This window comes from Neofelis nebulosa, chromosome 4 (genome assembly GCF_028018385.1).
Source record: "Neofelis nebulosa isolate mNeoNeb1 chromosome 4, mNeoNeb1.pri, whole genome shotgun sequence".
Lineage (NCBI taxonomy): Eukaryota > Metazoa > Chordata > Mammalia > Carnivora > Felidae > Neofelis > Neofelis nebulosa.
In genome coordinates, this window is record NC_080785.1 from 3,415,752 (window position 1) to 3,440,771 (window position 25,020).

The 25,020-nt window shown below is 43.8% G+C and overlaps 1 protein-coding gene across 5 annotated transcripts in view; it reads right to left on the reverse strand.

Annotated features, from left to right (window-relative positions):
• Window positions 1-25,020, reverse strand: part of DPP6 (dipeptidyl peptidase like 6) — a 953,748-nt gene that overhangs the window by 172,507 nt on the left and 756,221 nt on the right. For all 5 annotated transcript variants that reach the window (XM_058723704.1, XM_058723702.1, XM_058723700.1 and 2 more), the window contains exon 7: window positions 935-1,016. In XM_058723704.1, the coding sequence (XP_058579687.1) occupies window positions 935-1,016 (82 nt within the window). The remainder of the gene's footprint in view (window positions 1-934; window positions 1,017-25,020) is intronic.

Below are 25,020 nucleotides of genomic sequence, written 5' to 3' on the forward strand. Positions count from 1 at the left end.
CACAACCTTCTATGACGTCGCGGCTTCTCCTTGTGGAAGAGTTAGCGACTCTGAGGAAAGGTGAGTTTCGTCTCCTTGTAACTGAGTTGGCGGGGGGTGTTCACCCGCCTCCTGGCCACCCCCCTTCCCCCCAAGTCACAAGCTGACTCCCACTGGCTAAACATGCTTTTCAAATCCTGATCGCTGCGTGTCGGGCACTGGGGACCCTTTAGTCATAGCTAGGACAGTTCTGTGGCCTGTATCTTCCTATTTCCTTAAGTCATTTCAAGGAAATGGAATTAATATGCAACCAGTATAACCATACCATTGGGAAAAATAAGATTATTTCAATTCCTAAGACAACAGACAGACTGTCCAATACGATCTCACCTCAAGCTTTTTAAAATAATCATTTTCTGTGTTATTTTCGGAAAAGTGTTTTTAAAATGCCGCTGTATGTAATCAGCATCAAGACGCAGAAGGACATGATGTGAAGCCAGGAGGCAGCGCTGGCCGCATGCTGACGCCGCTCGCAGGGAGGATGGCTCCACGATGGCCAGCAAATCCACCTTCTCCCAAAACCCTCCGAAGAACAGAGCCAGGCTTCCAAGAGCAAAACCAAAGAAACCCGCAACGGCTCTGTGACTCTGCTAATTCCCATTGGTCTTTTCGACAAGGTTTATCTCCTTGACCTCATGGTACGTCTGGAGTCTACACGCAGCTAGCTAAGTGGGGACCACTTCAAGGGTCTCAGATCGGGGAACCAGAGCACCTGCCGTTACATAATTCTCTAATCAAAAAAAGAAATGTCCATTTTACACAGACGAATATTCTGGTGTACCTTTCCAAAGTTCAACTCATGCAAACACAGACCCTGAACGTAGTGAGCAGATCCCGCCTGCAGTGTGTAAACTTCATCAAATTCAAACCTGGTCACTGAGCTCGATTGGCTTACCAGCTGCTGGCCTTTGGGGCCCCACCCTGCATACTGAAGCTTCGCATTGCTCACTTCCGGTGGGTCCAGACTTTGAGGGTCCCTGAAAGAAAATAAATGAAGAAACAACCAATCAATCAATCAACATGGTGGGAGACAAGAATGCTCTATGTTTATCCTCCTCCTCTCATTTCTTCCCTTCAGCCACTGTATGAATTTCAGAAGCTTGTGTTATTAAATAGTATGTCTCGGCCTTCCATTAGACTTCTTCAGAATGAAGCTGAGACTGGCCCGTCACTGCTTAACCCAAATAGTAAATATTTATCAAGAGACAACCTGCAGAGGTCTGTAGGTCAGTTATTAAAACGTCCACACCAGTCAACGTTACAAATGGAAATGCATGACTATGCAGTGGCAAGCCCTGTGGCTTCTGTCTCTATCTTGGGTTTTCCTGGCAGATGGCTTCTCTCCTAAGCATACTGCTAGGTCATTCTGACCTTCCAAAACCAGTGGCCTCAGGACAGACTTTTCACCCTTTGGTTTACATGGGGAGGGAAGGAGGGAGAGAGAGAAGGAAGGAAAGGGAGAGGGGAAGGTTGAAAGACTGTCTTCCTTTCAGACATCACTGAGGTTCTTTATTCACTGATATGCAAAATACCATGCTAACAAAATCCTGCTAAGGTGCTTAAATAAATGTCATAATGAACATGAAGAAAACCTAACACTTGTATAGGTCTGAAATATTTCAGTATATTTTGTAGCTACTATTCTCTGCAACATGTGGAAAAGATTCATTTTCATATGTTTTTCAGATGACGTTATATCTGTGTTCTGCTGGATGGGCCTGACTCTGTCGGGTTTATGCCCTATCACTTGGCTATGATGTGCATCATGCAGAAGGCATAGCTGTGAAGGTGCTCATTCGTCCACAGAGAGGCTGTGGCTGAACGGTCTCTGAAAAAGGAGGAAGGTGAATTTTAGGAGAACAAAGGAGATGAGGCAGAAAGGGAAGGGAGGCAAAGTGAGTAGGTGCCGACTCTGGGCTTGAGTCAGCAGAAACTTCTGAAGCTGCTAATACTTAATAATACTACCAGGACAAAAGAGAATTCACTTAAGAGTAAAAAAGCACTGGAGAAGGCGAGATAGTCTTCAATACCCCCGCGTAGTTTTAGATGGGGTCCCTGGGTCTAAAGAGACCAGGGAAGCTTGAAGATGGGGTGATTAGGTGGATGAGAATTGATAACAGGACTCAGCCGGGAAGGCTGATGGCCAGGCATTTATTTAGAAGAATAAGGCAGGGGTCTTAACATTCCCAGTTGCAAAGGAATCTTAACAAACCCTACCGTGTGTATGTCTTTAATGTTTCAAACTATTTTCATAACATGGGTGATTTCCTCTTTGACCTTACATAGGGAAAGGCTTTCTAAGGAGGATTCAAAATCCAGAAGCAATAAAAGAGTGATAAATTTGACTACATAAACATTTTTAAGTTTTTTTTGCATCACAAAAACATCATGAACAAAAGGCAACTGACAAACTGGGACAAATTATTCATAACATGTACCATGGACAAATAGCTAATATCCATAATGTATTTAAAAAACTCTAAAATATCGAGGTGACAAAAGACCAAAAAAGTAGAAACAGGAGAAAAAGACATGAGCGGACAAATCACAAAAAGGATATAAAAGGTCCTCAGGTATATTAAAAAGCACCAAACGCACGCCAAATTATAGAAATAGAATCACTGAATCGCTGTTTTTCACCTATGAAACTGCTCCCCGACGCCCTCCCAAAAAAGAAAGAAAAGTATGGCACACTGTATTGGTGAGGCTGTGAGGAAAAAGGTGTTCTCATACTTTGCACTGAAAAATAGTGCAATCCTTTTAGAGCAAAATTTGGCAATACCTAATAAAATACACACTTATCCTTTGAACTACATCACTTCCGGGAAGATATACCCCTAACAATACAAAAATAGACATGCAGAAGGTTATGTTCATTGCAGCTCTGTAATGACAAGACATTGGAAACAATACGTGGCTGAAGAAACTATGGTTCATCCATACAATGGTACTATGGTACAGCTGCAAGAAAGAACGAAGACCTCTATAAACTGACTGTTGTGATTTTCATCATGGAGTATGCGAAGTCCAACAGACCATCTATAGTATGTGACCCACCCTATAAGAAAGGGATCTAAGAAAATACACATACGTACATCCTCATTTGTGAAAAAAAAACAAACACAGGAAGCAGAAACCAGAAACCAGAGGTTGGTTATGTATAGGGGGTGGGTGGGAAGAAGGAGGGATTGGGCATGAGGTGTCTGCATGAGGAAGGAGAAGCACTTCTCTGGGGTATGTTTATTGGTATAACGTCCAGTCTTAGCTCATAGTGGGGTTTCACATACTTTTTGCACACTCCAAAAACAAAACTAACAATAAAAAACAATCAGGACGTGGGGGAACCCAAAAAAGAATAGCAACACCACAAAAAGTAAAACCGTACTTCAGATAAATCACAAAACTACATGGAAGGGTGGGGAATGAAAGAACCAACATAAGCAATATCAGAAAACAGGATCTTGACTTGGATACCATAAAGCTAAAGACAAAAAGATCCCTCTGAACTATGGGTTAGCAATTCTGAAACTACTTAACGTGTGTGCTGGAATTAAACTACTCTGCAAATATATACATACATTGGAGAGAATGAAAACCAGTTTTCTTACTGTTGGAAAAACAAGCTACAAGGAAAAGGGGAAGGCTGAAATGAACTGTGTGGTGTTGGCCTGGAATCAGAGGTATTCGTGTAAACTCGTGGTTTCTAATACATACATAGACGCAAAATGTAGATACATGTGTGTCCAGGGGTTAGTGTGCATGCATATATGTCCTTGCTTTGTTCGTGGAGAGGCTTAGAACCGATGACCCCCAGAAACAATGAGCACACTCAGTGCCCGTATCTTGGTCTCTAAACACCATCATCCAATAAAATAAATAAGGCTCCTCCTCGGAGAAGTAGTTGTATCCAGGCTGGAACAGGGAAATACAGGATGAGTCTGGAACATCTTATGGGGCCAGAAAATGAGGAAATACTCAAGAAAGACAGAAAGAAAGGAACCCTTGTTCAAAGAATGCAGAAGCCAACCTAAAGGAGTTTCTCATGGCCAAAGCTGGAAAAATATGAGTGACAAAATAATTAATAATAGTATCAGATTCATCCATGGAATAAAATCAATATCCATGAGTCCATACTAATATAAATAAGTAATCAAATACAGAAACCAGCTTTCTTGTAAGAGAATTCCAATTAATAACTGTGAAAAAGAAAGGAAAGAGTATCACCCTTAGACTTACATTAATGAATGCTGCAGACAAGATCTACTGATGGGTGCTCAGGTTAGTGAACGCAAGTTTGAAGAGAAACAGGATTTGCATAACCTCAAAGTATCTCCCCTCAAGATATTTATCAGTCATAAAGGAGAAGACAGCAACTTTGCAGTGGAGAAACTGGTAGACAGCAACCTAAGAGATTGAGGTCAATGTCACTGGAAATAAGACACATCAACATCATCATGAACACTTTGGTACAATGTGCTGGGAAGGAGAAAAGCGTCATCTATATGGTATTTTCACCAAAAATGCATAACCTCACTTCAATCGTGAGAAAACATAAGACAAGCCCAAATTGAGCCTCACTTTACAAAGCAGCTGACCAATAACCTTTGGAAGGGTCAAGATCATGAACAACAAGGAAAGACTGAGGAAATGTTACAGACTGGAGGGGATTAAAAAGAAATAATGTCTAAAGGAACGTGGGATCCCAAGACAGAAAGGAGACACTGGTAGAAAAATTGGTAAAATTCAAATAAGTTGGATTAATAATACTGTGCCAATGTTAATTTCCTGTCCTTGATAATTACACTGTGGTTATAAAATACACTAACAGTATTGCAGGAGTATAGGAGAGGTAGGGATAGGGATATAAGAGAATGATTTGTACTGTTTTTGCAAGTTTTCTTTGTTTAAAATTACTTTAAAATAGAAATCTAAACAAAATTCAAAAAATTGAATAGGTTATATCTCATTGATTATAACAAATATTATAGAAATGAATTAAAATTAGAGAATTTCCTTCCCACGATACTGCAATCTTGATATTGAATTGACGAAAAAGTCTTTAATACTAGCACGGCATAAGCACTCAATTCATGCATCTGAGGTGACAAACAAATGAATAGGGATAGATGGGTTATGGTGGTGGCTCTAAGTAAAAGATGTTTTTGCAAGGTTAAAGACAAACCTAACAAATTCATTTGGCCTGGGTTTATCTAGAATTTTCCAAGCATGGAGCACAGCGTAGGAAAAAAGAAATGTTAAAATTCCAGAGTCTTACTGAATACTGAAATTCTCTTTGTTGGGTAATGAGTTCCACTGTCTGGGATAATCGAGAACAGCAGGAGATTAGCCTCTCTTTCACCTAACAAGTGTAAATTCCTATAAATGCTATCCGGAAGTGGTATCTCCAGGTAGACAGAGTGTCCTAGAAGATTTCAATACCACGACCACATGTGCATCCCTCTTTTGTCACCTTCACTCCTTCTCCAGGGCTCACATATACCCTCTTCCCCTCATGGCCAACACATCAGACAAGCTTCTACAGCCTGAAGACAGCAGAGGCTAGCAGGAAAAGCCAAGTTCCAGCAGGAGCAGGAGGCTGGGTACAACTCTCAGACCAGCCTTAATGAGGAAGCGGGATAAGAGTGACCCGTTCCCCTAAAGAGGGGCCGGGAAAATCAAGAGAAACAATCACTATTTATAAACTGTAACACAGTCTAAGGACGGAACTGTCTTTATTTTTCCCAGCTGGTGCATCTTTGTAAGTTAAATGCCCCCACGATGCCTTAGAGCTGCTTCAGTCCGTCTTTAGGAAAATACCATGGTGCAAGCACCTCAGTGCAGGAAGCTGGGATGTGGTGGGAAGAGCTCTAAGAGGCTGTAAATTTAATTCTGAATTCTGCCGCTAACTAGCGGTAGGGTGTGGGGTAATAGGGAAATTTAACCCAAGTTTGTTTCCTCATGTATAAAATGAGAATAAAAATGCTTGCTTTCCAGGGTTGGACTTAATGTTCTACTGAATATGAAAATAGGTGGTACAGAGCTGACTGAGTAGATATTCAATAAATGCCAGTTTTTTTAATTGGTAAATGGTAAATAATTAAGTTGATCATGCCATCACTATTCATATGCAACTTTAACTAAAGGTCCAATAATATACCAGATAGGAGGACAAATCTACTCTATAGAACTCAGCAATAAAACAAACACCTTGATTCTTGTATTATATGGGGGTGGGTTTAGGAACCCCAACCCTCAACCCTGTTTCTATGAAATCAACCTGTATTTTGCATTGGAATGTGATGGTGTAAGCTTTGCTTGATTTCAGGGTGGTCTCCTCAACTCCCCCTCGCAAGGGGGGGTCCTTTCTTCAATGACTCCCTTGATGGTCGCCCATCCTCTGCTCAAACCACCCATGGAATGGCTTTCCTTGCACCATTCTTTCTCTACCCCAGGCTAGCAAACGCCCAGCTTGGGTTTATGCTCAATCCACCCCCTTATACAAACACCTAGGCCACTGGGAACTAGCAGAGAAAGCATGAAGCCGGTGTAATGCATGTCAGCCGGGTACTAACCCTTCCCGCCATGTCTACTCGGTCTTGGTTAGTCACCTTCTTCTCAACCATGATTCCAATCTTTCCTGCTTCCGTAACCTCCAGTCCCCGGAAATATGGCTTTATTTGCAAACAGGCTCTTTGCAGATGTCACTGAGTTAAAATAAGGTCATTCTCAATTAGGGTGGGCCCAATCCAACCCCCATCTCCTGTATAAAAGGAGGAGAAGGCACACTGGGAAAAGCCCACATGACAGGAGAGGCACAGGCTGGACAGATGGCTCCCACCAGAAGCTGGAAGGTTCTTCACTACAGGTTTTGAGGGAACATGGCCCTGGGGACACTCTATTTTGGACTCCTGGCCTCTAGAACCATGAGAAAATGAATTTCTATCGTTTTACATCACTCTGTTTGTGGTAGTTTGCTACCATAAGCCCACGAAATTAATATACCCTTCACTTTTTAAACTGAGGCCCAAAGTGGAGAAGCCATTAATTAGTTCAATGACACCAAGCTGATTAGTTTCTGTCTAAAGATGAATCTCCTGGTTTGGTCAAAGGAGAAAAAAATATCTCCAACTGACTTAAGGAACAAAGTAGAAAGACATGCAGAGAGCAGAGCAAAAACAGCCCCCGAGGAAGTTTCATCTGCTAAACGCTTGCCGTGTCCACTCAATGGTGGTTCTTTGCGGAGCACATTCTCCCGTCAAAGCAGTACGGATGCCTCCTTCCCACACTGAGGAGCGCTGGCAGTGCTCTCTGCATGAAAGCTCATTGCCATCAAATCATTTCCCCTCGTGGACTGGATTATTCTGCAATTCTTGGGGGGGGGGCGTGTGTGTGATGGGGGGACACACGAAAGTATGTTTTTATTTATTTTGTGGTTGGTTGGTGCCCTCCTGCAACTTTTCTGTCTTTTTGAAACTTTATTCATTTATTTTAAAGAACCCATGGCAGGCTCTGTGATAAATCACCTCCAGGAGATGGATTGGTAAAAAAAAAAAAATGATTAAGTTAGAATAAAATTATCTGGACTTGCCGTATCTCAAAATGATCGTGCAGTCCATTCTGATTTTTCTTATTTGAGCAATAAACAACACAGGGCATCAATCATGTTGAATTTGGAAGAGCAGTTACTGCAGCAAAGGTTATGTATTTATCTTTCTAAGATAGTTTAAGGGACTGAAAAGCCTCCCAACAAAAACAGCATTTGGAAAAGTCAAACTAAAAATTGCTTTTCTGGCTCCTAACACTTATTTCATGGCTAAAGACACCAAAAACTAGCATAGCAATGTCAAATGATATGTGTTTTCTGAGGATTCCTAGGTGCGTGGCATGGTGGGTAATATAAAAATATAAGATACACCCCCGGTCAAGAACAGTGTCTGCCCCATTGTGAATGCTCATAAATATTACCTGAATAATGAATAAATGGAGGGGTGCATGGATAAATCAATGGGACCTAGTCTAATTGCCACTTGCTGACTGGTCAGGTTTCGTGATACTTTAAACTCATGCAGAACTTAAAGATTCGTGTTATCAGTTTTTTTTTTTTTTTAAATTTTTTTTTCAACGTTTTTTATTTACTTTTGGGACAGAGAGAGACAGAGCATGAACGGGGGAGGGGCAGAGAGAGAGGGAGACACAGAATCGGAAACAGGCTCCAGGCTCCGAGCCATCAGCCCAGAGCCTGACGCGGGGCTCGAACTCACGGACTGCGAGATCGTGACCTGGCTGAAGTCGGACGCTTAACCGACTGCGCCACCCAGGCGCCCCTCGTGTTATCAGTTTTTACCCATATCTTAAATTACATGGTTAAATTCTTGGGGGCAGGAATCATCAGAGGCATAAATCCTTCCCGAGTGGCCAACATTCCAGAACACATCCTACCATTAATTTTAAGCGTCTTCGTGTCTCTGGCATATCAGAAGGTGTTTCCTCGGGAGGGATTTGATACAGGAGTTTTGCTGCGGGGTTACTCCAGTCACTGAAAGATGACGGGGTGGCTCACTCTGAAATGTTTGGATGTATCCCCCGTCCGATTCATGGGGACACTCTAACACCGTGATCACAAATACGATACCAAATAAAGTCACATGAAAAGTTTCTTAGGTAGAAGGGAGCTTGGGACTTATTTGTTGTTGTATATTAAGTGTCTAACAGGTGCTCAGAAACTTCCATTAAAGAAGGAAATGAGAGTGTGTCTCGTGTCCATGAAATACAGCCAGACCAACACTAAACCATCCTACACACTTAGAAAACTGCCTGGAGGATTAACACAACAATCTGCACAACCTGAACCACAGAATTCGGCAGGTAACGTGCGCGGAGAGGTGAACTTGGGGAGAGAGAAGGTGCAGGAAGGGAGGTGCTTTTGTGAGCGGAGAGAGGACGGAGACTGGGGGGAGGGGCAGAATACGGGAAAAGCACCGCTCCCCAAAAGCAGCTGGAGAGAAAGTGGAAAATTGAAAACGGCCGCAGGGACTAAACTAAAAAGGGAGAAAGGAGAAAGGAGAGGGTTTAAATTCCATGAAGACTGTAAACAAGGGGAGCGCAGAGTCTGCAACTCCGCAGCTCGATACCTGGCGGTGCTCAAGGGAAGGGCGAATCCCCAGGAGCAGAGTGGGGTCCGGGAGGTTCTTGGGCCACACGGGGAAAAGCGGTTCCACTGCTGGAAGGACATTTGGTAGAGGCTGTGAGGCCACCTGGTCCCAGCAGACCCCGGAAGGCGGCCACATTCGCTGGTGCTGGAACAAGGTTGTTAAGGGTGAAGCCTGGTGCCAGCTGTGTGTTGTGATTTTCCATAATCCCTGAAACGCTGCTGCTACACCGTCTCGCGAACTTTTTCTGGGGCGGGCTGGCACCTGACCGCGGTCTCGGGGCACCGGCAGCAGCAGGGTCCAGCGGTTGTTCCTGGGTGCAGCCGACATTTGGCCGTTGCTCATTCGGCCATTGGTGAGACCCTCCCGCAGAGGGGCAGAGCGGGTCAAAGCCGAGGTCCTTCGGAAGTAAGGGGCCTGGGAAAACAGCCGCATCTGAGACAGAACTCGGGAGTGAGGTACTGCCTGGGGCCTGGTCACGGAGAGCGAAGGAGAGGGGAGTGGACGGGAGCTGAAGACAGAGGACGGGTGCGCGATTGCTGATCCGGGAGAACAGACTGGGTGGCCGGGTGATGCCATTTTTCACCACTGCCGCGCATGCGCACCGAGGAGCACGGAAACAATCCACCCCGGGAGGCTGGCAGCGCCATCTAGGGGAGAGCGGGGCCGTTACACCGAGCCCTGCCCAACTGGGCCAACTTTGCTCTTCAAGAACACAAACCTCACCACCGGCTTAATTTATGGACTATAAAGAGCTACATGGACTGACTTCTATGGGAAAAGGAAGCAATTTCAGTCCTACTTCAATCTGTTAGCAGGTTCATCTATTCAATTTTATTTCTTTGTTTCTTTTTCTCTTCTACACTTTTCTTTTTCTTGAATACAGAAAGAGAAAAAACTCACTTTTATTTTCAATTTTTATTAAAAATATTTTTCTTTAATTTTTATTACTATATTTTTTACTTTTGTGTAAATTTTTTCAAATTCTATTTTACTTCCATCATTTTATTTTAGTCTACTTCAGTGTATTCACCTTTTCAAATTTTCAAACGATTTCCTTTTTTTTCTTTTTCTTTTTTCTTTTTTGTTTCTTTTCTTTTTCTTGAATGCAGAAAGAGAAAAACATCATTTTTACTTTCAATTTCTATTAAAAATATTTTTCTTTAATTTTTTACTATATTTTTTGCTTTTATGTAAATTTTTTCAAATTCTATTTTACTTCCATCATTTTATTTTAGTCTACTACAGTGTATTCACTTTTTCAAATTTTCGTATGATTTCCTTTTTTTTCTTTCTTTAAATCTTTTTTCTCTTTCGTTTCTTTTCTTTTTCTGGAATACAGAAAAGGAAAAGATTCATATTTATTTTTAATTTTTATTAATTTTCTTTAATTTTTTTATCTACTTTATTCTTTACTTTTGTGTATACTTTTTCAAATTCTATTTTACTCCCATCATCTCATTTTAGTCTACTTCAATGTATTTATTTTTCAAATCCTCAAACGATTTCCTTTTTAAAAAAATTTTTTTAACTTGTTATTTTTCTCTCCCCCCCTTTATTTTCTCTAATCTGTCAAACTACTTTCAATAACCAGACAAAACACACATAGAATCTGGCATCATTTATTTGATTTGTGTGTGTGTGTGTTTAATTTTAATACATTTTTAATTTTAATATTTTTTTAATTTTAATTTTTCTATCTCATTAATTCCTTTTCCCCCTTCAAAATGACAAAATGAAGGAATTCACCCCAAAAGAAAGAGCATGAAGCAACGACAGCCAGGGATTTAACCAACACAGATACGCGCAAGATGTCGGAGCCAGAATTTAGAATCACGATAATAAGAATACTAGCTGGAGCCGAAAATAGATTAGAATTCCTTTCTGCAGAGATAAAAGAAGTAAAAAATAGCCAGAATGACATTGAAAGTGCTCTAACTGAGCTGCAATCATGGATGGATGCAGCGGCAGCAAGGATGGATGAGGCAGAACAGAGAATCAGCGATACAGAGGACAAACTTATAGAGAATAATGAAGCAGAAAAAAAGAGGGAGATTAAGGCAAAAGAGCATGACTTAAGAATTAGAGAAATCAGAAACTCATTAAAAAGGAACAACATCAGAGTCATAGGGGTCCCAGAAGAGGAAGAGAGAGAAATAGGGGCAGAAGTATTATATGAGTAAATCATAGCGGAAAACTTTCCTAACCTGGGGAAAGACACAGACGTCAAAATCCAGGAAGCACAGAGGACCCCCCATTAGACTCAACAGAAACCGACCATCAACAAGGCATATCATAGTCAAATTCACAAAATACTCAGGCAAGGAGAGAATCATGAAAGCAGCAAGGGAAAAAAACTCCCTAACCTACAAGGGGAGACAGATCAGGTTTGCAGCAGACCTATCCACAGAAACCTGGCAGGCCAGAAAGGAGTGTCAGGATATATCCGGTGTGCTGAATCAGAAAAATATGCAGCCAAGAATTCTTTATCCAGCAAGGCTGTCACTCAAAATAGAAGGAGAGATCAAAAGTTTCCCAGAAAAACAAAAATTAAAGGAGTTTGTGACCACTAAACCAGCCCTGCAAGAAATTTTAGGGGGTACTCTCTGAGCGGAGAAAAGATGGAAAAAAATATATATAAATACATACATACATATATACATACATACCAAAAGCAACACAGATTAGAAAGGACCAGAGAACACCACCAACTCTACAAGCATCATAATGGCAATAAATTCATATCTTTCAGTACTCACTCTAAACATCAATGGACTCAATGCTCCAATCAAAAGACATAGCATAACAGAATGGATAAGAAAACAAGATCCATCTACATGCTGTTCACAAGGGACCCACTTTAGACCTAAAGACACCTTCAGATTGAAAATAAGGGGATGGAGAACCATCTATCATGCTAATGGTCAAAAAAAGAAAGCCAGAGTAGCCATACTTATATCAGACAAACTAGACTTTAAAATAAAGACTGCATCAAGAGATCCAGAAAGGCATTATATCACAATCAAGGGGTCTATCCACCAAGAAGACCTAACAATTGTAAACATTTATGCGCCAAATGTGAGAGCACCCAAACGTATAAATCAATTAATCATAAACATAAACTCATTGATAGTAATACCATAATAGTAGGAAACTTCAACACCCCACTCACAGCAATGGACAGATCATCCAATCAAAAAATCAACAAGGAAACAATGGCTTTGAAAGACACACCGGACCAGATGGACTTAACAGATATATTCAGAACATTTCATCCTAAAGCAGCAGAATATACATTCTTCTCCAGTGCACATGGAACATTCTCCAGAATAGACCATATACTGGGACACAAATCAGCCCTCAGTAAGTACAAAAAGATAGAGATCATACTGTGCATATTTTCAGACCACAACAATATAAAACTCAAAATCAACCACAAGAAAAAATTTGGAAAGGTAACAAATACTTAGAGACTGAAGAACATCCCACTAAAGAATGAATGGGCTAACCAAGAAGTTAAAGAGGAAATTAAAAAGTACATGGAAGCCAATGAAAATGATAACACCACAACCCAAAACCTCTGGGACGCAGCAAAGGCGGTCATAAGAGGAAAGTATATAGCAATCCAGGCCTTCCTAAAGAAGGAAGAAAGATATCAGATACACAACCTAACCTTACACCTTAAGGACCTGGAAGAAGAACAGCAAATAAAACCCCAAACCAGCAGAAGACAGGAAATAATAAAGATTAGAGCAGAAATTAATGATATCAAAACCAAAAAAACAGTAGAACAGATCAATGAAACCAGAAGCTGGTTCTTTGAAAGAATTAACAAAATTGATAAACCACTAGCCAGTTTGATCAAAAAGAAAAAGGAAAGGACCCAAATAAATAAAATCAAGAATGAAAGAGGGAAGATCACAACCAACACAGCAGAAATAAAAACAATAATAAGAGACTATTATGAGCAATTATACGCCAATAAAATGGGAAATCTGGAAGAAATGGACAAATTCCTAAAAACATAGACACTACCAAAACTGAAACAGGAAGAAATAGAAAATTTGAACAGACCCATAACCAGTAAGGAAATAGAGTTAGTAATCAAAAATCTGCCAAGAAACAAGAGTCCAGGGCCAGATGGCTTTCCAGGGGAATTCTACCAAACATTTAAAGAAGAGTTAACACCTATTCTCTTGAAGGTGTTCCAAAAAATAGAAATGGAAGGAAAACTTTCAAACTCTTTCTATGAAGCCAGCATTACCTTGATTCCAAAACCAGACAGAGACCCCACTAAAAAGGAGAACTATAGACCAATTTCCCTGATGAACATGGATGCAAAAATCCTCAACAAGATATTAGCCAACTGGCTCCCACAATACATTAAAAAAATTATTCACCACGACCAAGTGGGATTTATACCTGGGATGCAAGGCTGGTTCAATATCTGCAAAACAATGAACATGATTCATCACATCAATAAAAGAAAGGACAAGAACCATATGATCCGCTCAATAGATGCAGAGAAAGCATTTGACAAAATACAGCATCCTTTCTTGATAAAAACCCTCAAGAAAGTAGGGATAGAAGGAGCATACCTTGAAATCATAAAAGCCATATATGAACGACCCAACGTCAATATCATCCTCAATGGGGAAAAACTGAGAGCTTTTCCCCTAAGGTCAGGAACGAGACAGGGATGTCCACACTCACCACTGTTATTCAACATAGTATTGGAAATCTTAGCCTCTGCAATCAGACAACACAAAGAAATAAAAGGCATCCAAATAGGCCATGAGGAGGTCAAACTTTAACTCTTAGCAGATGACATGATACTCTATATGGAAAACCCGAAAGATTCCACCAAAAAACTGTGAGAATTGATTCATGAATTCAGCAAAGTTGCAGGATATAAAATCAACACACAGAAATCGGTTGCATTCCTATACACCAACAATGAAGCAACAGAAAGAGAAATCAAGGAATTGATCCCATTTACCTTTGCACAAAAAACCATAAAATACCTGGGAATAAATCTAACCAAAGAGGGGGAAAATCTATACACTGAAAACTATAGAAAGCTTATGAAAGAAATTGAAGAAGACACAAAAAAAATGGAGAAAGATTCCATGCTCCTGGATAGGAAGAACAAACATTGTCAAAATGTCGATACTATCCAAAGCAATCTACATATTCAATGCAATCCCTATCAAAATAACACCAGCATTCTTCACAGAGCTAGAACAAATAATACTAAAATTTGTATGGAACCAGAAAAGACCCCAAATAGCCAAAGCAATCTTGAAAAAGAAAACCAAAGCAGGAGGCATCACGATCCCAGACTACAAGCTATACTACAAAGCTGTAATCATCAAGACAGTATGGTACTGGCACAAGAACAGACACTCAGATCAATGGAACAGAACAGAGAACCCAGAAATGGACCCACAAACGTATGGCTGACTAATCTTTGACAAAGCAAGAAAGAACATCCAATGGAATAAAGACAGTCTCTTCAGCAAGTGGTGCTGGGAAAACCGGACAGCAACATGCAGAAAAATGAACCTGGACCACTTTCTTACACCATACACAAAAGTAAACTCAAAATGGATGAAAGACCTCAATGTAAGACAGGAAGCCATCAAAATCCTCAAGAAGAAAGCAGGCAAAAACCTCTTTCATCTTGCCCGCAGCAACTTCTTACTCAACACGTTCTTCGGAGGCAAGGGAAACAAAAGCAAAAATGAACTACTGGGACCTCATCAAAAGAAAAGGCTTCTACACAGCGAAGGAAACAATCAGCAAAACTAAAAGGCAACTGACAGAATGGGAGAAGATATTTGCAAATGACATATCAGAAAAAGGGTTAGTATCCAAAATCCAAAAAGAACTTATCAAACTCAACACCCAAAAAACAAGTAATCCAGTGAGGAAATGGGTGAAAGACATGAATAGACACTTCTCCAAGAAGACATCCAGATGGCCAACTGACACATGAAAACATGTTCAACATCACTCATCATCAGGGAAATACAAATCAAAACCACAATGAGATACCGCCTTACACCTGTCAGAATGGCTAACATTAACAACTGAGGCAACAACAGATGTTGGTGAGGATACAGAGAAAGAGGATCTCTTTTGCATTGTTGGTGGCAATGCAAGCTGGTGCACCCACTCTGGAAAATACTATGGAGGTTCCTTAAAAAAAAACTAAAAATAGAACTACCCTAAGACCCAGCAATTGCACTACTAGGCATTTACCCAAGGGACACAGGTGTGCTGTTTCGAAGGGATACATGCACCCCCATGTTTATAGCAGCACTATCAACAATAGCTAAAGTATGGAAAGAGCCCAAATGTCCATCAATGGATGAATGGATAAAGAAGAAGAGGTGGAGATATACATATACACACACACACACAATGGAGTATTACTCAGCGATCAAAAAGAATGAAATCTTGCCACTTGCAACTATGTGGATGGAACTGGAGGGTATTATGCTAAGTGAAATTAGTCAGAGAAAGACAAAAAATCATATGACTTCACTCATATGAGGACTTTAAGAGACAAAACAGATGAACATAAGGGAAGGGAAACAAAAATAATATAAAAACAGGGAGGGGGACAAAACAGAAGAGACTCATAAATATGGAGAACAAACTGAGGGCTATGGGAGCGGTTGTGGGAGGGGCGATGGGATAAATGGGTAAGGGGCACTAAGGAATCTACTCTTGAAATCATTGTTGCACTCTATGCTAATTTGGATGTAAATTTAAAAAATTAAAAAAAAAGAAATGAGAGAGGAGTGGGGAGGGACTGGAGCTTCAGCTGAATGACAAAGCATATTGTGTGGGCGATGAAATGTTCAAAAATTGAATGAAGGGGTGGTTGTCCAATTCTGAGAACACACTAAAAACATACTGACTTGTACAATTTAAATGGATGAATTGCACGGTGTGTGAATTACATCTCCATAAAGCCAGGGAAGGGAAGAGAAGGAGAGGAAGAAGAAGAGGTAGGAGAGGGAAACAGGGAAAAAGAAGGAGAAGAGGGAGGGAAAGGAAAAGAAAGACTTTGGCCATGGCTGCAGGCTGCCAGGGCGTTAAGCCTCATCTGTAGACTTCAGGTTCAAGGTTATTTCCGTTCTGCCACACCACCTCTTAATGACTCAGTGCCAAGCCTCCACGCTCTTGGTGCTTCCTCGGGATGTGCTCCCTGACTTGGAATTCCTGCCCTGCCTATCTGCACAGGGTGAACAGTCCCATGGGAGACAGTAGCAGGTGGCAAGCCTGGGCAGGGCTTGGGAGGGGCCCCCATGCCACCCTAGTGGCCGGAACTGGAGAAAAGTCTGCTGAATTATAAAGTCTTGAAATAAGATGGTGTTCATAAACAATATCAACAATATTTCTTTGGATTTCTGACCTTCAGCAACGAGCCAAACAATAGGAAGACTGACAGACTGCCCAATTTCAATAGCATAAAAAAAGCAGAGTGAGAAGAAGAGATAACGTTTCATCATAAACTTGTGAATCTGCAGGTTCCAAACATTCTGGCTGCCATGAGCAAGCGTCATGGGGAACATTGGGGAAAGTCACATTTTCAGTTTCCTCTTCCTATACCTAAAATGTCTGCTTCTACTGTGACTTAAAGGGATTTGTAAACAATATACATTTTTCTATTCAATCATGTCTTCCAAGAGGAGCCGGGAAGAGCTACTAGGAAGATACTCACTAGGAATGGTGGGCAGTTTGGAGGTTTGCCATTAAAGGTTGAGGCCGTAAGAAGTTGCACCACTTACGCAGAGGCCATATGGGATGGAGGGCTGCGTGCCTCACGTATTAAGAAGGAACTTCGAACATTCCTTAAATTTAAGCTTGCAGACAGCTGAGATGAGGAAGATCGCCTTCCTTGTTTGCACAGTGAGAATGGGGCTCCGTTAGACAATCCTCTGTGGATATGATCTTCAAAGAGGTCCACATCTGAATGTTGGGACCAAGTGTGTGTGGTGTAGTTGAAAATGCGTATTTAATATCTCTAGTATATTCAAAGTATCAACTGTACAGAGAAAACTCAGCAAAATCTTTTGGCCTGTGGTATAAGTGGGATTTTCCAAACATGGCCATAGCAATATTCCTGGTCCCAAATGCTTCTTCAAAACCCTGGTGCTCTCCACCCAAAGATGGAGTTTATTTTCTTGAAACTGACTGAGGCTGTCTCATCGCATCCGTGAGTAGAATGAAGCAGAATTCCTCTGTGAGACCCCTGGGGTCGAGTCCCAGAGGCAGTAATGTACTCCCTGGTCCCCTTCTTTGGGAAATGTGCCTATGGAACACAGCCACCATGCGGCAAAGGAGCCCAAGCCAATGGAGGGACCACATGGAGGAGTTTAAGCCAACAGACCCAGCTGATGTCTCAGCTGACTTTCCTGATCATCTGCCGGTCTCCTGATGAGCCCGGCCCTGATCCTCCAAGCTGCCCCAGCTGACACTCAGTGGAGCTGGGATGGGCTGTCCCTGTTGAGCTCCAAGCAAATGGCGGATTTATGAGCGAAATAAATGTTGCCAATTTTAAACCATCCAGTTTTGGGGTAATTTGTTATTCAGTCATAGTGAGTAGAACATCTGGCACGAGTACTGTACGAGGAAAATAAGAAAGAAGCGTTGTGCAGCGTGGCTTAAGATGGTTGGGACACAGTGATCTTCATGGCATCATCAGAAAGGTGCAGACATTGCATTTATATATAAAGGGCAAAGCCACCTTCTCCGTGTCCCCCAACGACTTCCCACCAGCCAGCCAACCCGTCTATGAACAGATGAGATGAGGGAAAGTAAGAACTTACAGAACCCAAGTACTCCCCCCGTCACGGATGAGCCACACTGTATGACGTCAACAGCCTCCCTCTAGAAATGCCTACCCACCCCTCTCAATGGATACGTCTTGCTTTCCTTCATTCTTCCCTCTGCATTATCTCTACCCCACTCTCCTGAAACATTTGCCACTTGTTTTTTACCTCTTACACTTGCACGTTAGTCACGGACACCTGTGTGGTCAAGTATTTGGGAGAAGTTGTTGGAATTATTTGTAGAGGGGATGGTAAAGCCCACCTCTTGGGTGCTTCTCAGGATAAATGCGATGATTTGTGTAAGGTGCTATGAGCATTTTGTTCAGCAGACTACAAGACTGGTGTGCGGGAACATGTGATGCGTGTGGTGAGTGAGCATCTCTAAGCAGTCCAAAGACCGCCTGCGTCGTGAGTCCTGAGGAAGTCACTTAAGAAGACAGAGTCCTGGTCTCTGTCCTCCATGCACTGTGCACAGAGAGGAACTCCTTATTGCCCCGTCCCCTCTTTTGCCCTCAATAACGTCCCTCCTGTGCTCCCAAGAGCTGGCCCTGGACTCCTAGCACGTCATGGCTTCCCTGCAGTTGGGGGAGGCCTTGCACTAAATTTGGTCAAGTACATGCAGCTTCTAGGAAGTGTCCTAGAATGGAGTCAGTCTCCTCTTCTTCCCTTTGTTCTCTCCTGCTAGCTGAAAGTTCTGTCCACCAAGGACGGTGAGGCAGAGGCCACCAGGCTGGAAAGCAAGATGGCGGGCCTGGGTCCCCAACTCTGTGGGCATCTGCCTGGGGGCCCGGGATGTGAGTCAGAGAACAAGTTCTACTTTGTAAAAGCCCTTATTATTTTGGGTTTTCTATCTCCCTGGATCTGACCAAATCATTCCTAATACATCTAGTTCCAGAGGCATCTTAGAAATATACACTTTTATAAGCTCTCCAGATGTTTTCAAAATAAACCAAAGACTGAGAAGTGGCCTCGCTAACCACCCAGTGTCTGCATCTCAATGAACCGCTCTCTGATCGTGTGGGCTGCCCGTGGCTCTCCGAACGAGCACCGGGTTGCTGGCTGACCACGGCACCTCACCTAGCCCCCAGGACCTGATCACACATACACTGCACACACATGTAGCAGGTAGGGGCTCTCGGGCTCTGAGCACTGTGGTCCCTGATGAACGCTCCTTCTGACCAAGAGCTGGGTCTATGATCTGAAGACACTAATGAGGTCCTTTGAGGAATTATTTTGGACCAATTTAACTCTATGTTGATAGCAAAAATTAAAAAAAAAAAAGCACAAACTTCACAATGATAAATCTGACCAACGAACAACCTGGAGAAGCCAGATTGCATTATGTCTCTAACAGCTCAGGGAGGGAATGGAAAACAATAAATTAGAAAGCGCAGAAGTAATGAAGAGTACAAAGGAAAAACATCTTTGGAGTGAAACCGATTCAGATTCTGTACCACATAGCTAAGTGGGGTACGGGCGAAGGCGCTGAGGTCCAGCCCCCCTCTCTCTGCAACTGTCTTGTTATTCACAGTCCTGTTTTGCAGGGATGCTCTGGGCAAGGGCTCCGACAGGCCAGCTGTGGCCAGGCTGGCGCAGAACGAGGCAGGAGGGAGCCTTCTGGGCTAATCCTCGTCAGAGAGGCCCTCTGCCACCTCCCACTCAGAGCGGCCTCTTCCCCAGGGCCGCCCATCTGTGCATCACGAAGGCTGAGCCAGAAGCTGAGCTCAAGTTCTGTGCCGAGCAGTTGGAGGGAGACTCAGTCCTCACGGAGAGGAGCCCAGCAGCTTCTCTGCAGCTCCCTGATGTGGCCACACGCACCTGGCTGGGACCTCAGTGCACTGATCTGTCCTGCCTCTGATGGCCCTGCCTTCTCAGGCTGGGCTCCATCGCTAAATGCCAGGGCACCTGTGCCAGGTGAGTCTCGCTGGGAGACAGTGCTGCGGGCACGGGAGCCAGTGTCGAGTGGAGGAGAGCACAGGGGCTCCTTCTCACAGCGACACACTCCTGAGAAGCGTCCACATGGCCGGGCTGGTCCTCAAAATCTTCCCTCCTTTTCCGCATCTTGTCTCTCCCTCCCTCCGCCCTCCCCCATCTGTTTCTCTCTTGCATTTCCTGGAAAATGTCCTCACCTTCGTTTTTAAGCCTTTCTGTCCAGTTTTCATTTCTGTCATCTTCTTAATTTCTAGGAGCTTTTTGCTTTGAAATGTACAGAACATTACTGTGTTGTCTCACGAGAGCAATGTATCATCTCTCCAAGGATGCTGGCAGGAGGCTCTGTCCCCATGTTTTCTTCTCCTCGCATGAAGACTTTCACATCCACTCCTGACCAGTCATCCACACTTCACCGGATGAGGGGCTGATGAGCTGACGGGCAGTTCTGAAGAGCGGAAGAAGCATTTCCTGGCCCATCCCGTCCCTGTTGTCAGGGTCTCGTGGGGACGACCCGCGGGCCCCCGCCCTGGGGGGCAAGTGCGGCCGCTGCACGTCTAAGAGGAAGACGGGGGAGAGGGTTCTTGCCGCCCGCCACACACAACACTCCGTCCTCGATCCAGACCTTACACTGCTCCCCGTGTTCCTCTGCCTGAGGCCTCTGTTCTGTCCTCTCCAGGAAAGAAACCCCTCATCTCCTGAGGACCTATGGAGAGGAACTTGGGGTTCTGAGGGCTTCATAATTCCCAATCTTTCTTGTTTCTCTTCCATACCCCCTTCCCCAGCCTCTCATCAGGGGTGATGTTCTAAAGATCGGATCCATCAGAACAGAAGCCACAGCCAACCAGGACAAATGGCCCTGGCGGGGGACAAGTTGAACACCGCCTGTGCTGCGGGTGCCGAGGGCCTTGGGGTCCTCAGAAGCCAGGTCGGGCCTGGCCTGGGAACTGGCTGCCTTGCGTTGGCTTAGCGCGGTTCCCCCTTCCTCTGCGTTCCAATTCAAAGTTTGGTTTCCTCCTCATCTTCTCTGCTCCCCAGACCACTTTCTGTTGTATGGGTGGGGATCTGAGGGCATCTGAAAGTGGTAGAGGCAGCTGTGCTGTCTTTGCCCGGACCTCCTCACCCCTTCTTCCAGAAACTGCTTGTCAAGTTGTAGTAAGCATCAAGCCTGTGGGAAAGGCTCTGTCACCCGGGGAAGTGACCCGTGCTGTGCTCAAAAGCTTATTCTGAACCCGTCGCATGCTGTGGGCCCAGGGGAGGGCTACAGTGGGGGGAGCTGACCCGCCTGGGAGGTCAGGCAAGGCTTCCTGGGGGAAGCCGCGATCTAGGGGAGATGCAAATGGCGAGGAATGATTCTCAACGCTGTGATCCCTGGAGATGTGTGGGTGGAGGAGTGGGGTCTGGGAGGGCAGTCTTCAAGGCAGAGGGACGAGCCTGTGGAAGGGCCACAGGGTGTGGGGGACTGTGGTCAGCACAAGGCTGAAGGCAGTGCTGTGGGGATGGAGAGGGAAGGGGACAGGGGAGAGTGGGCCTCAGATGAGACTGCTTCCAGTGTGGAGATATGGGCACCTGACGGGCACCCCTCAGCCAGCTGTGCTGCAGCAGCCAGGGGGTACGGCGTGCATGCGGGGCCCTTCTGTGCCCTCCACCTTCCTATGTGCCCGCCCAGCACGGCGCATCGGAGCCTCCCACCCTCACACCTGATGCCTACAGACCAGGAACCTTATGCCGCTTGTGCCTTTGTATTTATATTTGCACCTGCCTCGCCATTGGCTTTTATAAACTGCAGCCTCATGTTTCTGTTCTGTTTGCATTTATATGTGGTCAGATGTAAAGAATAAGCTTTTTGCAGGCAAACGCTTATTTATTCTGTGCTCTGTGGTGCCAGGGACAGATGTATAGTAAAAACTGATGCATCTTCAGTGCGGGATGGCTGAAAACACCGCTTCTTAAACTCTGAGAACGGGGCTACACGCGTGCTTACCAGGTTCTTCATCATTACTCTTACTTTAAATATCACCCATCTTGATTCGCAGGATTCATAAAGCTTCTCACATGATAACTGGTCTGTCTATGCGGTGGCTTCCCCAACCAAGGAGGAAACGTGACGTTGGAAAGATCGCCCCTTTTTTCTGTAATCCATACGCAGTGCCAAGTATTCTGTGAGTGTACGTACAGTGACTGATTAAGGATGCATAATTAACTAGTCACTGTTAATCTCCTAAACCCTTCCCGGGACGTATGATTTCTGTCGTTCGTCTCCATGCGCGCACAAGATCATCATACTTCCGGAGACCACGAGATTGGCTGCTTCCTTTGCTACGTTGTGCAAAACCTCCTTTGAATTCACAAAACAATCTTGAAGGATGATTAAAGAGTGATGTTAGAAACTGGCAAGAACTTAAAATGGCAACAGGGTCACATCGACACCAGCAAAACTATTTATCATTTACCTCTGGATCTTGTATGGGAAGTGTTTCTTCAACAGAGACCAGATGGGAATAAAGCACACGGCCTCACAAGGATGGAGAGAAACGGGGCTCACCTGTGCTCAGCGACCCATCATTCCCTATAATTAGTACTGATGTTTCTTAGTTATAACACAACCGAGTCTACGAACGCTACAAATCCCATTACTGAACGCCTTTTGTCAGTCCATCTCCCGGAGCATCGTTTTTATTCCTTGAGACCTTAGTCCTATTAGTTCAGATTCTTTGGAGACACTTGCTTTCTCTTCTCATGACTTTAACTCTGAGCTTACTTCTTTAGCATAGCTTTCTTCCCCTTGGCCATCTTGGGGGTGGTGTTGACACGAGTGCTGGTGATGGCGGTCGCTCACCTGCAGAGGGCAGCAGCGAGTTAACCGCAGGACCACACTGCCTGGCTGTGATGCTGGGTCTGCCACTGGCCAGCTGGGCATCTTTCCTTCCCCATACCTGGTTTTTCAAATGCAGAGGGGGCTGTGATAGTCTTTACATCATAGGCAAATTTTAAGCTGTCAAGGAGGGATATACACAAAGTGCTCAGAACAGTGTCTGACAGAAACCTCTATCCAAGGGGTAGCCATTTTTTTGGTTATGATTAAATAAAATTTCTGGGGTCAACAAATGACTTTTTGAAAACATGGCTCCTTAAATAATCCAATTTGTTGGTAGGCAAAAAGAAAAACACCTTGAAAACAATCTGGACAAATCTTTACATCAATTAGCATTTCCCTCATCTAAAAGCACCCTTTTATACATTCTGTGGGTCACTGTCATAGACCTGCAGGGATCGGTTAGAGCCTACGAATTCCTGAGCAGCTCATGTTAAGGCCCTCTGGAGCATCTGTCCCAGAATCTCTATCTGACCCCATTTAGCGAGGAATCCCTTAAGTTGGATGGAGAAGAATGTTTTTGCCACGTTTTCTCTTTATGAAAATATTTCACATATCATTTCACTTGTAGAGACTACTGTATGGATGGCAACAACCTTTCCACAGCTCTGGCTTCTCATGACAAATTTATGACTTGGAAGTATTTTCAGGCTGACTTTAATGGGGTAGGGGTGGACGAGGGGGAGAAAGTGCTAGACTTAAATTAGGAAGTTTTGTTTTTAGGATTCTCCTCCTCCCCCCAAATAAACACACACACACACACACACACACACACACACACACATGCACACACTCATCACTCTTCTCCATGGACTGAAAAAACATTTTTTACCCATGAGCGGGTGCTCTGTCTTGTGACAAAGAGTATCTTTTCCATTGCAATGCTATTTAGTGGCCGGGATTACATTGGTAACAAGTCCCTAGGGGACAATGTGATGTAACTTGTCAATTATTGTTTGGTCCGCATGAAGATGATAAGGGCATCTGGGAACTCAAAATAATGACAAGATCACTTTCACAGAAAACCTTTCTCTGTCTGGGTCCAAATTCATGCCCAAAATAGCAATGGGTGCCATAGAGCCAAGGGACCCGGATTAGCACCATGCTGTGGATGAAATGGGCGTCTTGCCATGAACAGGTTGCTGCTGGTGGTGGAAGGCACCTGAACTCTGGAAATAAACATTTCCCATGACTAAAAACCACATTTTTGGCATCAGTGAAGTGCTGGGGATGAAAAGGTAGAAGTCAGGCCTCATCACTACCCATCACACTGACACCATCATCGACCACGAGGCCTGCACACACTGGTCATCACTGGCGGGGGGGGGGGGGCAATGGTTCTCTGTCAAGGACATCTTGCTTTCCTATTTTTTAGTTGACTTTGGTTATATGAATTTTGTGTAATGTTTATTTATTTTGAGAGAGACAGAGGAGAGAGAGCACAAGCAGGGGAGGGGCAGAGAGAGAGAATCTCAAGAAGGCTGTCGGCACAGAGCCTGCCTCGGGGCTTGATCTCACAAACCGTGAGATCATGACCTGAGCCGACATCAAGGGTCCAGATGCTAAAATCGACAGAGCCACCCAGGTGCCCCTGGTTATACAAATTTTTACGGCCTTTCTGTAATGCACATATGTTACTGGGTTAATAAGGAAATAATAGGACGTAATACCCTTTCCCATCTCTGTACCCAAACCACTCAGTGTGTTTTACGAAGGCAGCTGAAATAAACCGAGCTAAGCCAGCCAGTGAAGGAAATCAGACAAGGCACCGGTAAGGTTGGAACATCCTTCAGGACATAGCTGCCTGGACCACCCTTCTTGGAGAGGCTGCTACAGGGTGGGGTCTGGTTGTGTTCAGATGCCTGATGTGTTCAGTGTGTGAATTCATACCGATCTCTTAGGACAAGTTGCACCTTGGCCAAATTCATAAGAATCGAAATAACCAAAGGGAGAATTTGTTAATTTTTGATGAGAAACAGAGCAGGCCGGTTGGCCAGAGGCTCATGTTAATGAATCCGTTGTGTGAGCCTGTAATCAGAAGGTAGCTGGGAAGCCGGACACAGTGGGCAGACAGCTTGAAGTGCCCCCATATGGTGAGCTTTTCCTCCAGCAGTGTGGGTAGACACTGTCTTTTTTTTTTTTTTTTTTTTTTTAATGCTTCTCCGGGCTTTTCTGTCTGCGT